The sequence below is a fragment of the Cibotium barometz genome, chromosome 62 (genome assembly GCF_041138505.1).
Source record: "Cibotium barometz isolate CiBa-2024 chromosome 62, ASM4113850v1, whole genome shotgun sequence".
Lineage (NCBI taxonomy): Eukaryota > Viridiplantae > Streptophyta > Polypodiopsida > Cyatheales > Cibotiaceae > Cibotium > Cibotium barometz.
In genome coordinates this window covers 26,384,603-26,400,817 of record NC_141107.1, presented here as the reverse complement: position 1 = coordinate 26,400,817, position 16,215 = coordinate 26,384,603, and the positions used below count along the sequence as shown (strand labels likewise).

Genomic DNA, 16,215 nt, shown 5'->3' with positions numbered 1-16,215 from the left:
GATGACATCTTGCTAGAGTTTTGTTCGATCAAGGACAATGCGGCGGGCCTCTTCACGAAGTCTCTACCTTAGGCTATGCTCCGGCAGCATTCCAGCTCACTGGGGTTGGTTTCACATCCCAGAGGGCCTTTGTTGTGGGTGTGCCTGCCCTGTACCTTTTCTCATTTTTCCCCATCTCCCCGTATTTTTTCCATATTTCTGGTCATGGGGGGGGGTTGTGAGTTCTGGCCGCCTGGGTGTGTCCTGGCCGACTTGGTTTGCTGGCCGACTGGAGGATTTTTCCCAGTCGTGGACTCTTGGCTGCTGTCGGCTGGTTTATAGCTGGCCGACCAGCAGAGGGGGATTGAATGAATACCACCCTTGCCCCGACTCCATTGTGTATTGGGTATTGTACCGGATCTTGTATATAGAGCAGAGTTCATACAGCTTCTCTCTTTCTCTTCTGCGTTTGCTCTTCTCCACACAGTTCAGCATTTTCTAGGCTGGTGGTTCTTTCTTGCGTTTGCTCATCTTCATATTGGAGTCTTGCTGCGTGTGCTCTCAGCTGTTTGTCTCATATCCGTTGCGTATTCCGACAGTTGTATGGGAAGGTGGAGTGGAGAATGGGATTTACAAACTCTTAGCACTCTCTACAGGTTCTCAGTCAGGTGTTGTGTGGCAGTTTCGTCATGACCACCTGTGTGTGGATACGCTACAACAGGCTTTCCAAGACCAAATGGTGGATGGCTTGCCAGATGATAGTAGTAGGCAGGAACATTCTAGTTCTTGCTTTCGTCAGTCAGAGGAGCCTTTACAGGTGAACTATGCTCTGATGTCTCGTATCATTCGGGACAAAGAGCCTCCTGTTGTTGAGGAAGCTCTATCCTAGGGGACTTGTAGGAAAGCCATCCAAGTGGCAGATGGTGACTTGCAGCAGGAGGTGGATGTTGAGCAGCCTCCAGGCTTTGAGGTTTTGGGTTCAGAGGGGGTGGTTTACAGGTTCCAGAAGGCCTTGTATGGTCTTCGGCAAGTTCCCAAGACTTGGCATACCACAGTTACAGTTGATGATCCTTGTGAGCAGGTTGATGCCTCTTTGTATCGGAAGCAGTTTGGTTCATTGATTTGGTTGTTGAACACCAAATTGGACTTGAGCTCCCCGGTGGGGCTGTTGAGCTCATTCATGCAGACGCCTTTGAAGACTCATTGGGACGTAGGATTGCGGATCTTGCGGTATCTGCAGAGTATGAAGGATCTTGGACTCTTCTGTGATACTAGAGGGGGAACGATGGATGGAGTCAGACTCCAAGGTTGGAGTGACTCTTGGGGAGGAGATTCAGACACGAGATCTACATTAGGCTACAATTTTACCCTTGGCTCAGGAGCTGTTTCATGGAGCAGCAAGAGTCAACCAAGTTTTGACTTGTCGTCTACAGAGGCAGAGTACCGGGCTGCTTGTGGTGCTGCTTGCGAGGTGGTGCGGTTGCAGAGGTTACTTGGAGAGATTGGGTTTCCCCTGGCGGAACCCACGGTCGTTCAGAGTCACTTTGTTCGTGAGAAGTTTTTTGCTGATGACATCTTGCTAGAGTTTTGTTTGACGGAGGACAATGCGGCGGACCTCTTCCCGAAGTCTCTTCCTCAGGCTATGCTCCGGCAGCATTCCAGCTCACTGGGGTTGGTTCCACATCCAGGAGCTGAGAGGGGGTGCTAGCAGTCATCTCGTCTGTACCAGAGGGTCCCTTGTTGTGGGTGTGCCCGCCCAGGAGCTTTGCTTAGTTTTCCCCATTTTTTTTTCCAATTTTACTGGTCCGCCCGGGGGGGCGGGGGGGGGGGGGGGAGGGAGCTGTCAGTTCTGGCCGCCTGTTTTGTACCTGGCCGACTGCCTGTATGCAGTCGTGGAGATCCCCAACCTGTTTTGTATCTGGCCAACTGCCTGTATGCAGTCGCGGAGATCCCCAGCAGCCAGTCGGCTGTCTTATGGCTGACCGACCAGCATAGGGGGGTGGTATAAATACCACCCCTATCCCCACTTCAGTATGTTGTATCGGATCTTTTATATAGCAGATTTTATATAGCTTCTCTCTCTCTCTCTCTCTCTCTCTCTCTCTCTCTCTGCTGTGCGTTTTCTCTTCTTCACACAATTCTGCATTGATATTCAGGCTGGTGGTTCTCTCTTGCGTTTGCTCATCTTCATCATGGAGTCTTGCTGTGTGTGCTCTCAGTTGTTTGTCTCATATCTGCTGCGTATTCTGACAACTCCGCCTCGAGTAGTGGACATTGCCTCTATGTATGCGCTGTCATAGAGGAGGATGCCACAGGATAGCACCACCGACCTTTTCATTGTATATGTAGGCTCCATTGTTATGGTGAAGTTCACACAGGGATCTTACATAAAACTTTTTGGTCTCATTATTCATAGACCCTTTGGGTCTTTAGTAGACATTTATAAAATCTCTCTCTCTCTCTCTCATCCTCCCCTCTCCCCCCCCCCCCTGCCCCCTTTCCAGCTTTAGATTCGAGATATACCCCACCCCATGTGGTGGACATTGACTCCATGCTCCATGTATACTGTATTAGAGGAGGATGACACATGATGAGTCCCATTGGTTTCACTCGCCTCCTTTTCATTGCACATGTAAGATCGCAGTTATCCCCATTTGGTGCTTTTTTTTTTTTCATGTTTATGCTGTCTAGTTTACACACACAACATATGTAACACTTTTTTGTCTCATAGACCCATTGGGTTTTTAGAACACGTTAATAAAATTGGCACTTTTTTTTTCCATGTTTATGATTTCTAGTTTTCACACACAACATATGTAACACTTTTTGTTCTCATAAGACACATTGGGTTTTTAGAAGACGTTAATAAAATCTTTCTTTTTTCCTCTCTCCCCCCAATGTACATGCTAGAAGGTGCTTTAAAAAACAAATCACACCAGCTTGTTGAGGTGTATATGCTAGTAAGACTTCTTGTTTGATTTATGTTTTCTAAACAAAAATTTTGAGTGCATCTCTACAAACTCATCCACATCACAAGCTCTTCAAGTTATACCTTATACCAAGCCCTACCAAACTCTTAGGGTTTATGTGTCCTAAATTGCTCGTGTCACAGAATAGTCTTACTTAGTTCCTCGCTTTGATCTTCTTGATCCATGTACTTGGCATGTGCATCATGCCCATCATGATGTTACTTGACAGGTGGAGCAAGATGATATTGTACCTGGATTGCTCACAGTACCTGCGGGAACAGATTTGCACGCACATTCCCTTGTGTCGAATGGGTCACTAATACTGCAGGTCTGCAATCTCAACTGTGGCTTTCCTTTTTCAGTTTTTCTAGCCAACTATCTTATCACAGAACAGGTGCTCATAATTTGACTTTTGCTATCCATTGCAGGGAAAAGCAAGCTGTATACCAGCTCTAGCTCTTGCACCTGAAGCAGATTGGGTGGTAAGAGATAAACTTGACTGGTTGAGAGAGCCCAGTAGAAGCTTATGAGTAGACACAGACAGGTCTTGTGAGGCTTGAAATCATTTGTACAGTATATCATATCAGATCTGTTGAATTATGAAAGCATTTGAGTTGAAGGCTTTACTATGTAGAGAAGTGAATACATAGATTGGGTCCACACCTGTGATGGGTTTCCAGATCCCTGCTGGCACACATGGCCTTTGATAATGTCACGCTGGGAACCAAAGGATCAATGCATGAACAGCAGAGAATGGGCAAACTCAACATGGTAAACATACAGACCAGTAGACAAGCCACAACTCCATGTGTGACTACTTACCCAAGTAGTCTCCATAGACCAAGCCCAAGGATCATCAGACTTAGAACCCAAAACCCTAACAAGGTTTCATAGATCCGACATCATACACATCGCATGACCGTGATAGATTGTCTCATCACCCAACTTAGATTCGGTACCTCGAACCATCCCCGAGCCTGAGGTCTAATTGCCATGAGCTTGCTTGGTACCGATGGCCCCAACCTAGCCTCCCATACCACTAGGCCGGACCACCCACCTTGCAGCTCCATGGCTATGATGTCTTGTATGCCCCTTGTAGCTCTCTTGTCTACTACCATGTGGATACCTCAATAACTCATAAGTGTCGTCAAGGTCACTTAGATAGCAGTAGCTTGGCTATTATTGGCCCTTGCTTTATTTATAAGCTTTTAGCCATTATTAGCCCTAGGCTATTGATTATAAGCTCTTAGCCAATCTAGACCTCATCCTACTAGCGCCCTTAGCCCAAGTGTGAACCCTCTAGGTCCCCACGTCCTAGCTAAGCCCTAACCCTAAACTGGTTAGTCCAGGTCCCTAGTCCTAACCCTAGGTGAGTCGGGATGTAACATACTTCCCTCCTGTTCAATTCATGTCCTCATGAATGCATAAAGAGACAAGCCTATGTAAGCAAATCCCCTGATCCGAACATCTGTCCATAGCCTTTACTCAAGTCTAGTGCCTCTTATCTAGGTAAGACTCCTCTTGTAGACCCTGCCACAAAGATCCAAAGGCTTACTATCAATCCAACTCTCATCCAAGAGTTGAAGCCCAATAGGACATTCAGTCTTAAAGTGCAACAAGCTCTACCATAACAACCCGAGCACAACTAACTGTCATACCAAATGGCATCTTGCATTAATTGTCAACAAACACTAGTCACTTAATGCACAAACAAGTGTTAGTGCCATGTACTTCCAGTACAATATTTCAACCACAAGTTCTCGCGTGTCCAATTCTCGTGTAAGACTAAAGTAGATTGTGTTTTCACACATAACGAGTAGATACCAACGTCTACTTTAGGGTTAGCATAAAACTTGCCATCAATTTTTGTGTATGTTCCATGTCCTCAAATGCCTAAAGACAACATATGGCTTCCCGCTAGTTTTCACTCCACCAAATTGGAATGAACTTAAGGTCACCAAAGGTCCACACAATCCCATCAATAGAGATCCTTCTATCAGTTGTTTTTGAGTCAGGATTCTGGGGAGGCCTGGAGATTGCTTAGAGAGCACCCCCCGCCTCCAGCCATTACCTCTCCAGATACATGGGGCGAGTATGCAGCCTCCCTCTACACAGTACCATGGCAGCCACCACTACCGAACCCTCCAGAGCCTTGTCCGCCCGCTTCTACCTTCTTCACAGCAGAGATGGTGAGGAGGGCCATCAACAGATTGCATACAGGGAGGGCACAGGATCATGAGGGCATTGTAGCCGAGCATTTCATACATGCTAGAGATATGATTGTAGACTTGCTAGCTCTCATGTTTAATAGAGCCATGTGTGAGGGGTTTCCTGGGACTTGGAGTACTTCCACGATTGTGCTGGTACTCAAGTCTGGAGATCCGAGCCTGTCGACTAACTACTGCACCATTATGATTGGTCACTCGCTGGCCAAGCTATATGCTATTCTTGAGCAAGAGTTGAGCAGATGGGCAGAGAGACAAGGGTCCGAGCTCAGGGACAGGCCGGTTTCAGGAGGAGATTCTCTACTTTGGATCATATCTTTACCCTCAGGGCTATCATTGAGGAGGGCAAAGCACATGGGAGGAGGATCTACTGTGGCTTTGTGGATTTCCGCAAGGCCTTTGACACAGTGCCCAGAGCTAGACTGATGCGCAGGCTGCAAGACTTGGGGGTTCCATGTGAGCTCATTTGGGGTATTATGGCACTTTATGAGAGAGTAGTTGGCAGGTGCGGACTTCAGAGGGTCTCTCCCAGCCAGTACACTCCACTATAGGGGTGAAACAGGGCTACCCTCTCTCTCCGACTCTATTTGGACTATACATTGATGAGATCTTTGATTATATTGGGACACGAGGGGACAGAGGAGCCCAGTTGGCTGGCACTTGGATACCTCTGCTCTTATATGCTGATGATATTGTGCTTATAGCAGACTCACCAGAGGGTATGCTACTATGCAGAGGCACTTGGATACTTTACATGCTTATGCACAGGACAGTGGGCTCTCAGTTAACCTTGGTAAGACCAAGGTTATGGTGTTTAACACTACAGCTCAGTGGGTTTGGAGATCAGCTCCTATTTTCACATATGGGCAGGAGACAGTGGAGTATGTTGACTCATACACATATCTTGGAGTGGTGTTCACTGGGCCCACATTTTCCATGAGGGGGGCAGCAGAGGCCAGATTGACTAGAGGATATGTAGCACTAGGAGGTCTAGAGAGGATGTGCTCACAGGTACAGTTTCAGGAGCCACGCACTAAGCTGTGGCTTTTTGACACGCTGGTCACATCGGCTATGCTATATGGAGTACAGATCTAGGGGCCTAGCCTAGATCGTCACAGTCGATCAGGACGCACATACGATGGATGGAGATCGATGGAGAGACCACTTGTGTCCATGATTTCCAGGATGATTCGGGCTAAGGCCTCGGTACCCCATGAGATTATTAGAGCCGAGATGGGAGCACCACCAATCGTAGTCAAGGCTCTTGCCAAATCAGTGTCCTTCATTCATAGCACGTGGGAGCTTCCCGACACCGGTATGCACGACTTGCTTTAGAGTCCTCTCATCAGCTAGCCATGGAGGGAGACACTTCATGTTGGTATGCGCAGATAGCATCCTGGTTTGACCTCCACGGGTTTAGTTTAGACAGACTTCCACCCTTTCAGTACTCTCTGGAGGCACCCTCTCTCACCTTGACACATTCTGAGATTAGTAGAGTCATTAGACAGGACCTCATTCAGTTGGACACTAGGAGGACATGGCTAGAGCCCTCACAAGAGTTGGGGACGAAGATGGCTTTCTATAGAGACCATCTTCTCCACACCACTGAGGATGAGCTACATGGATTCCCATCTGTCTCATGGATTGAGGTGCGCCATTGGGCAGATCCGCACCTCTTCACATCAGTTAGAGATAGAGACAGGCAGATTTAGAGGCATACCTCCAGGGGATAGGATTTGTCAGATTTGTTGGATAGAGCCAGAGACGGAGGAGCACTACATCTGTCGCTGCACAGCATATTATGAGATTCGAGGGCGCTACCATTGCCTTTTCAGAGAGGGATTTGGAACACTGGCTAGAGTCATGGACTATTGTGAACAGCGATGCTTGGGTTTTTATCTCCTAGAGATCCGCAAGCTCAGAGAGTCCATTATCAGGAGCGGACGCCCGACTGGCAGGGAGTCCACACAGAGACAGATTATTGACTTCTTTAGAGGGACTACTCGGGAGGACACACAACCGACAGCCCAGCAGTGGGCACCCCGTGGGACTCTAGTTGAGAGAGCTATCCAGTTGGGCAGATCTAGACGCCCGAGGGTTTGCGGATCCTCACATCGGAGACGGTGCCTACACCGGAGGATCCAGAGCATCATTGCGAGGCATCGGGCTCGTCCGACCAGGCATCTCACTATGGCAGATATCCAGGCCATCCGGCAGAGACCCATGCTAGAGCTCCTAGGATGATTACGACTCCAGCCATATACTGTTGTACTCACTTACTCACTGTCACTTTTGTACTCCCCCATATTCATGTATTCATGTATCCATGTACTCATGTACCCCATTTTGACTAGTAGCATTAGCTTCCCCTCTACTGATGTATTGTGGGGCTATCTCTTTTCTTTTCCAGACAGTGTATCAGATGTCACATGGTTGTAACTTTGGTCTCATAGGTCACTTTGGCCTTTTGAAGACGTTAATATAACATTTCATTTCATTTCATTTCATTTCTCTCTCTCTCTCTCTCTCTCTCTCTCTCTCTCTCTCTCTTTGCTCCAATGCCATAGCCATGTTTCAATACAAGCCACCATAAAGTTCTAAAGAGTGTAATTTGTCCCATTCAACTTCCCACATCACCAAAAGGTGGAGGGCAGGTTTAACAGTTGGTATTAGAGCCTTGTGGCTGCCCGGTGTGTCCTGCTTCAACCGTCTACACATTTACGTTGTTGCTTGCTACTGTGGCATGTTGCCTACCACAGGTGCCTTCCCATCACTGAAATATTGCCACCTATGTGGCTCAGCAGCCATTGTCGACTCTAGTCCATAAGCGCTGTCTGCCATCGCCAACACTGGAGCGTATGCAGCCACACTTAAGGCAGCCAGCTCACAGCCACGTCAACAACTCTAAAATGCACTGCACCTATTGTTCTGAAGCGCACTAATCACCTGCCCGTATGTGCACCATTTTACCTGCTATCCCAGAAGCCATCACCAAGATTGGCTGCCTCAGCCTTGTGTCAAGCTACCCTTCGCCCTCGTCACGTGCACCCTGCATTGGGGTACATAGTGACACATTGGCATGATCATCAGTGCAGCATTTATACAGAAGTGGAACCTTTTTTTAAGGATTATTTGTCGTACGCCGTGACCCCATTGTGAGCCCTCAATCCAGGGACAGTAAGGCATAAGCTACGTAGGTCAATGTTTGAGCTTTAGAGGTCAATCGGATGTCAGTTCTCTTAACCCCCTTGGAGAAAGCATCATTCAGAAGCATGTAGTAGTCAGACTTAGCATTAGGTTTGCATTAGGATCATTTAGTTTGGCTTGGGCTAGGGCCATGGCATGGCCAACCCTCAAAGGGGCCTCATCCAAGCCATTGGTGGGCTTGGGCAGCCAGTCGGCTGTCCTATCTCAAGCCCATTGGTTGTCTACTAGCCCAACAGCCTGACCAGGGACTGTCGGCCAGCATGATAGCATCCCTTGGTGTAGTCGGCCAGCACTAATGCCTTAGGGCAAGAGTCGGCCAGCAGAGCATGAGGGGATCCAGTCGTGGCAGTTCATCAGGTCGGCCAGCATAAAATCGAGTCAAATAATATTATTTGTCCAAATAGGACTAGCGGACAGAGCATAATAAAAGCCGACTTCATGTTCTCAAGGTATAAAAGCATGCACATCCCTCTCCCTCAGTCATTTAGGTATTCAGCAAAGTGCAGAAAGCTACAGCGTCGAGTCGACTCCAGGCTATTCCAAGAAGCTCCTCTTCACATTCAGCCAACATATGTGCAGTCCTTCAACTATTTGGACTTGCATTAGTGGCTAGAAGAGTCTTCAACAGAGCCTCTGACTAGGTGGATACTCAGCCAACGTACGGTCTGCCTCGTCCTTGCGTTGGGCATTCATATCACTTGTACTCAACATTGTACATCATTCTCCAAAGAATAATATAACCAACAGTGAGTTTGCAGCAGAGGGGGGGGTGGGGCGGGGCGCTTCAGTGGGTATTGGGACCCAATATCTTGTCGTCTTCTACATTCTCATTCTCTTCTCTCTCTCTCCTCTCTAAAGTTGATGCTAAAGATTCTCACAACATAAAGGTATAAAGAAGGCCCGGTTGTGCATTATCACACGATCAAGCTCAGTGCATGTAACATTAGTATCAGAGCATCAAGTTGGTAACCCAACTCGGCTACCTGAAGAAGTGAGAGCATCCAGTGGATGGTAAAACTGCGATCTAGAAAATAAACCCAGGCCTTCACCATGTCGGGAGAGACATCACATCAGGAAGAAAGCCAACAAGAAGAGATGGAGGCTCAAAGCTTCCAAACAGAAAAAATGCTTCCGCCAAGCACAGAAGAGCTCCTGATAATAATGATGGAGCAAATAAATTCTCTGAAGATGCAGCTTGCCGCCGAAAAAGAGAAGCCCAAAGAAGGCATCTCTGATCTGGCACAGGTCCTTCTACATATGGAGAAACAAAGAAGAAAAGATGAAGACCGACGTGAAGAACAAAGAAGAAAATATGAAGAAGCAAAAAGGAAAGCAGAGGAAGAAAAAGAACTGAGACGTGCAGAGGAACATAGGGATAAGGAAGCCACACACAAATATGAGGAAGACCAACGCTGCAGAGAGAAAGCCGATCGAGAGTTCTAGCAAAGACTTGACTGGGAGGCTTTGCACATCCAACATCAGTAAACTATGGCACAGATTCTGGCGGCTCTCCCTTAGCAGGCTCCGAATTCCTTGTCCTCCACCGCCCCTACCACCACCGTCATATGAACCTCTCCAAATTTTAGTAAGTATGATGGTAAGTGTGATCATGCTGCAGTTACTCTATTCATTCATCAATTTGAAGCACATTTTCCTTTAGCTAAAATCACAGATCCACAAGACAAAGTCCATGTAGTAGCACCCCAACTTAGTGGGGAAGCTGTTACTTGGTGGCAGCATTGGTCACAACTTCACACAAACCCTATCACAGGCCAATTCCGTTTTCATTGAAACACCTTTGTGGCTGACCTCAAAGCCCGTTTTCTTCCACCACAGTACATGACCAATCTTGAGGATGAGTTTTACAAGCTCACTCAAGGTGGTTTCCCTGTTTTGACCTATTCCAACAAGGTCATTACAATGGCCCAGCAATTGGGCATATGGGAAGAAGATAAGCTCAAGCAGTTTATTCGAGGTTTAGACATTGCCATTAGCTACCCAGTGAGGAATTTTGAGCCTCAGACTTATGCACGGGCAATGACCCTCGCTTAGAATCAGGAGCTGATGTTGAACGGAGGTAAGCTCAAGCAAGTACAGTCTTCCCCAAAGCCCCAATAGCAGTCATCTACCCAGGGTAAGGGGGCTTAGAACAACAAAGACCAAAAGGACCAAAAGAAAAATTCTACGGGTCAATCGGGCAGTAAAAAAGATTCTACACCCAAGAAGACTCTTGAGGAAAAAGCTAAGGAGGGCATCACTGGAGGTTATCTCCAGCCAGATGAACAGACACGGTAGAGGATAGAGAATCGTTGTTTCTCTGTCACACTGTGGGACACGGGAAGAAAGATTGCACTAAGTTCCAGGCTTAAAAGTCTGCTAAGGCATCCACTTTCATAGTAGCAACCATAGCATCCTCATCCACACCTCCGCCATCAGCCTCAAATGCCGTTTAGCTTTTACCCTCTTTGAATTCAGTGCCACCAGTGGTATTCGATGATAAGCAGGAGGGTGAGACTGAGGGATAGACAAAGGCTCTCATCCGTGCCTATAGCACTGCAAAGGGACAACAGTTCATTGTCCTCTTTGACATGGGCAGTTTTGAGGATGCCAGGCTACCAAGATGAGCTGTACCTTGGTTTCTTATCATTTAGTTGTGGATGGGTTTCATTGTCTCCCCTCTTTTACGGTGTGACATGATCCTTGGGATCCAATGGTTTAGAGTCTAGACAGTATGCACCCATTCTTGATTGGAGGCAGGACACTTTCACCATCGTTGAAGGCTTTCTTGAGCCTCTCATGATTCGCGGGGATCGGAGCATTGCTGGCATTCCACTCATTTCCCACATTCAAGCCCAACGAGCCATCCGAAAAGGAGCAGAGTGTGCGTTGCTATATGTCCGCTCTCGGTCTAATGCAGTTCAAGTAGCACCCGTAGGGGAGCAGCGGATGGCTGGTCTTTTGTCTCAATACAGCAACATCATGCTGCGAGACGACCTCCCACCTAGTAGATCTGAGGACCATCGCATAGAGTTGGTTCTTGGTTCAGAACCTCCAAGCAAGTTCCCCTACCGCCTTTCTAAGGCATTGGAGAGCGAGTTGAGCAGCAATTAGTCCAACTACTCCGGTCCGGATTTATCCGACCATCTTCCTCACCTTTTGCTGCTCCCATTCTGGTTGTCCAGAAGAAGGATAAGTCCACACGCTTATGTGTGGATTACAGGGCGCTCAATAAGCTAACAGTGAAGAATAGATTCCCCATACCCATAATAGAGTACATCCTCGAACGACTCAATGGTGCAAATATTTTCTCTAAGATTTATCTTAAGAGTGGCTACCATCAGGTTCGGATCTTCGAGGCTGACATTTCAAAAACGGCCTTTAGGACCGAGCTTGGCCACTATGAATTTGTGGTGATGCCCTTTGGCCTCACCAATGCACCAGCAACGTTCAACAAAATGATGTCTTGGGTTTTTTGGGATCTCATTGGCAAATGCGTCTTTATCTTCTTAGATGACATTCTTATCTTCTCAAGGACTGTAGAGCAGCATGAGCGAGATGTGGCACAGGTTTTGCAACTCTTGCAAGACAATGAGTTGTTTATCAATGCTAAGAAGAGTGAGTTTGGAGTATAGGAAATCCATTACTTGGGATACATCATCAGTTCTTCAGGTATTAGCCTCGACCCTAAAAAGGTACATGCCATTCTCAGTTGGGATGTTCCCCCTACAGCCCAAGAAATCCACTCATTTGTGGGTCTTTGTCAAGCCTACAACACCCACATGGACAAGTTTTTTGACCTTGCAGCATGATCATCAATGCAGCATTTATACAGAAGTAGAACCTTTTTTTTAAGGATTATTTGTCATACGTTGTGATCCCATTGTGAGCCCTCAGTCTAGGGACAGTTAGGCACGAGCTACGTAGGTCAGTCTCTAAGCTTTAGAGGTCAGTTAGATGTCAGTCCTCTTAACCCACTTGGAGAAAGCATCATTCATAAGCATGTAGTAGTCAACCTTCATTAGGTTTGCATTAGGATCATTTAGGTTGCCTTGGGCTAGGCCATGGCATGGCCAGCCCTCAAGCCATTGGTGGGCTTGGGCAGCCAAGCGGCTGCCCTATCTCAAGCCCATGGCTGTCGGCCAGCCCAACAGCCTGACCAGGGGCTATCGGCCAGCATGACAGCATCCCTTGGTGTAGTCGACCAGCACTAATGCCTTAGGAAAGTAGTCGGCCAACAGAGCATGAGAAGGGGATCGAGTCGTGGTAGTTCATCAGGTCGGCTAGCATAAAATCGAGTCAAATAATATTATTTGTCCAAATAAGACTGGCCGATAGAGCATAATAAAAGCTAACTGCATGTTCTCAAGGTATAAAAGCATGCGCATCCCTCTCCCTCAGTCATTCAGGTATTCAACAAAGTGCAGAAAGCTACATTGTTGAGTCGACTCCAGGCTATTCCAAGAAGCTCCTCTTCACATAAAAACCCGTTTTGCCCTCTCGAAACGGCACAAAACGTTTCTGGCTCAAAACGTTTCGAAACAAAACGAAACCTGCCCATTGAAACGGTGTTTCGCCCAAATGTAAAGTGAGGTTAAAAAAAAAGGGCGGAAGGTTTTTTTTTTTTGCAAATGCGATTTTTGCCGTCGTTTGCGTCCTTGTTTGCTGCCCATTTACCACTTCACGCATTCGATGCTTGTTCTCGGCCGCAACCTGTTGCTCTGCCTCTTCTCCTCATCCACTCCTCCTTTTCGCTCCTTCACTTCTTCTCCTCCACGCCTCCTCTTCCTCTTCCCTTTTCCTCTTTCTCTCTTCTCCTCCATGGTCCACCCCTCCTCGTTCCTCCTCCTCTTTCTCTCCTTTTTTTGTCTTCCAAGTTTCTCTTCTTTTCTTCTCACCTTCTTCCCTTTTCTTCTCACCTCCCTCTTCCCTTCCAACATGTTTCTTTCCTCCTCTCTTCCTCTCCTTTTCTTACCCAAATTTTGAAAATACCAAAAAACCTACTTCCAAAATCATGAATTTCATACCCACTAGTCCCAAAAAATGTATCTTCATCTTTCAGTTGGCTATGTTATAAATTTGGTATGTGTATATAAGAAGTGTCATTTCGAAACCTTTGCATTTCGTCCAAAATAGATGAAACGAAACCTTCGAAACGACGAAACGACGAAACGGATGAAACATTTCATGTTACTATGGCTGAGGGGGGGGCCCTTCAGTGGATATTGGGATCCAATACTGTGTCGTCTTCTGCATTCTCATTCTCTTCTCTCTACTCTTTGAAGTTGATGCTAAATATTCTCACGACATAAAGGTATAAAGAGGGCCCGGTTGTGCGTTATCACGATCAAGCTCATTGCATGTAACAATCGTAACCAGCCAATCAACATTTCTACAGTCAACGCAGCCACGTGGATATACACATCAACATTGGTGATTGACTCCAACTAAACAACAAAAAACGATATATTCAGAGACACATTCAGAGAGAAGCTGATTTGAAGAAAAGAAGAGGGAGCTTGCATCAAATCGTCAAAAAGCAAGAGAAGCAGCAACCTCAACAAATCAAAGACTTCAATCAAGGAGGAAAGTAAATTCAATGAAGGGCTTTTTAATTTTTTGCAAAATCATGTACAAATCAAGCATTAAAGTGTTGCTATAGCATGCTACATCATCCCTTGTTTGGAAACCCTAATTTTTGAAAACCTTAATTTTCGAAAAACCTAAATTTTTAGGGGCATTTTTAAAAGGAATTAGACACTGGGATTGGAAACACTCCTTTGCTAAGACCTTCCTAGATTCATAGCATATCATGGCTACCTACATTTTCGTTGACAAGTTCAATAGGGAAAGTTTCCATACTTGGCAGACTAAACTAAAATTTAGTCTTATGAGGGAGGGCATATGGACTTTCATTGAAGGAAAAGAAAATATGCTCAAGACTGAAGATGTAGCTTAGAAAGCATGGAAGCTTAGGGATCAAAGAGCCTTTGGCCTCATAGCCCTTGGCCTCTTTGATAATTTCATACACCATGTTGTAGATCTCCCTACCTCCAAAGAAGCCTATGAAAAGCTGGACAAGATTTTTGGGACTCAGGCAAACAACTCCAAAGTTTCTTTGCAAATAGAGTTCTATGGCCTTTTAATGCAAACACTTGAGAGATTTGATGCTCATGTGAACAAGATGAAGTCCTTAATGAGCCAACTTGCAGGTCTAAAGGTACAAGTTGAAGATAATGTGGCCTTGGTAGTACTCATAAAGTCCATGCTTGAAGAGCTTTACGAGAACCTCATCACCACACTAAAGAACCTGCAAAATCTTACCTTGGAAGGGGCTCATAGCCTCCTTCATGAAAGAAGAAAGGAAGATAAAGAAAAAAGCAGAGGGGGACAACTTCTCCTTCACAAAGAAGAACTATGAAGGTAAAAAGTGCTCCAGTTGTGGAAGGAACAATCATATAGAGAAGGATTGCTATGCCAAGAAGCCTTGCAAACATTGTGGAAAAACCAACCACAATGAGAACAATTGCTTTTGCAAGAAAGCAAAGGCTAATGTTACACAAAAAGAAGAAGAAGCCTACAAAGAAGATGCAAACTCTGCATAGTATGAAGACTCATGGGTCTTTTAAAGGTTTAGTATACAGAAGTGGCTTATCATTGTACTTTACTCCAAGGACAAAACCGGATACAACATCTAGTGAAACTATGTCACATGTATAGATTTATCCAAATGAAGTGTGTACTAGGATAATGCTTGAGAGGGAGTGTTGGAGAACACGCCTTATCCAAGTAACAAATGATAAGTGTGTGTGAACAACCTCTAAAAAGGCTTCATATGTATGTGTGTGTGTGAACCCCCTCTTAGAGGGGTACCCTTAAATTTCTAGATATTATATATGTTACGACCTTGTGTTTTTCTCTTTGGACAACAAGCAGGTGGGCACGGGCACGGGATGGACAGTGTGAACATGCATCAGTTTGGATATAAAAAGGAAACCCATATATGGTGGCCAGCTCAAGTGTGAAGAGGACAAAAGGGATTTTGAGTTTATAAGGTTTTATAACCTTTGAAGGCTTAAAATAATAATATTTTTGAAGTATGCGCTTTTTGCTATAAACTTTGCTTTCTGGAAAGCGAATGGAATCGTATCCTTGTTAAAAAGGGGAGGGTGGTGGAATTTGATGAATATCGTGTGGCATGGCGCTTCTCTCCATGAGCTGCCTGGAGGAGTCGTATCTAGGCGAAACTTGCAGACATGGGGCTGAGCAGGTTGTGTAGGATTGCTAGACTGGAGGACAGCAAGCCGGCGGCTACAGGATAAGTAGTGTGCACGTGGGCTGAACAGGTTCCCTCACGCATGCTTTCTTTCTCTCTTTGGTGGAAAGCGGTGCAGAGTTGCAAGCTGCTCGCATGTGTATGTAAGCCGGTGGGCGCTTGCGCACGCGTGGGCTGTTAGAAGAGGCACTGCTGCGTATGGACTATAGCCGGGCACTGCTGCATGTATGGGGCTACAGCCGGGCATTGCTGCATGTATGGTGCTACAGCCGGGTGCCCTTGCACGCAGGGGCTACAGGCAGCAGGCTGCATTTAGCAAAGGGGTGCTAGACGGGCTACACATGTGGGCTACAGCCAGGCGGCCAACAATGGGCAGCCAGGCGGGCGTCAGGCAGGAGATTCTCTGTAGCCAGGCGGGTGTCAGGTGGGAGGCTCTGGATTGCAAACCTTGTTTACGAGATTGGGATACAGAGGATCAAGTTAAGATGCACAGGATGATGTTCTTGGAGGGGATGTGTTGTTGCTCTTCATCTTGGACTTATGTGTATTCAGGGATTGCTTG

General features: G+C 46.4%; 1 protein-coding gene across 2 annotated transcripts in view; it reads left to right on the top strand.

The window, feature by feature from the left end:
- LOC147604300 (S-adenosyl-L-methionine-dependent methyltransferases superfamily protein) overlaps window positions 1–16,215 on the top strand; it is a 73,129-nt gene that overhangs the window by 18,487 nt on the left and 38,427 nt on the right. For both annotated transcript variants that reach the window (XM_086795344.1, XM_086795343.1), the window contains exons 6-7: window positions 3,178–3,276; window positions 3,377–3,430. In XM_086795344.1, coding sequence (XP_086651470.1) covers window positions 3,178–3,276; window positions 3,377–3,430 — 153 coding nt within the window. The remainder of the gene's footprint in view (window positions 1–3,177; window positions 3,277–3,376; window positions 3,431–16,215) is intronic.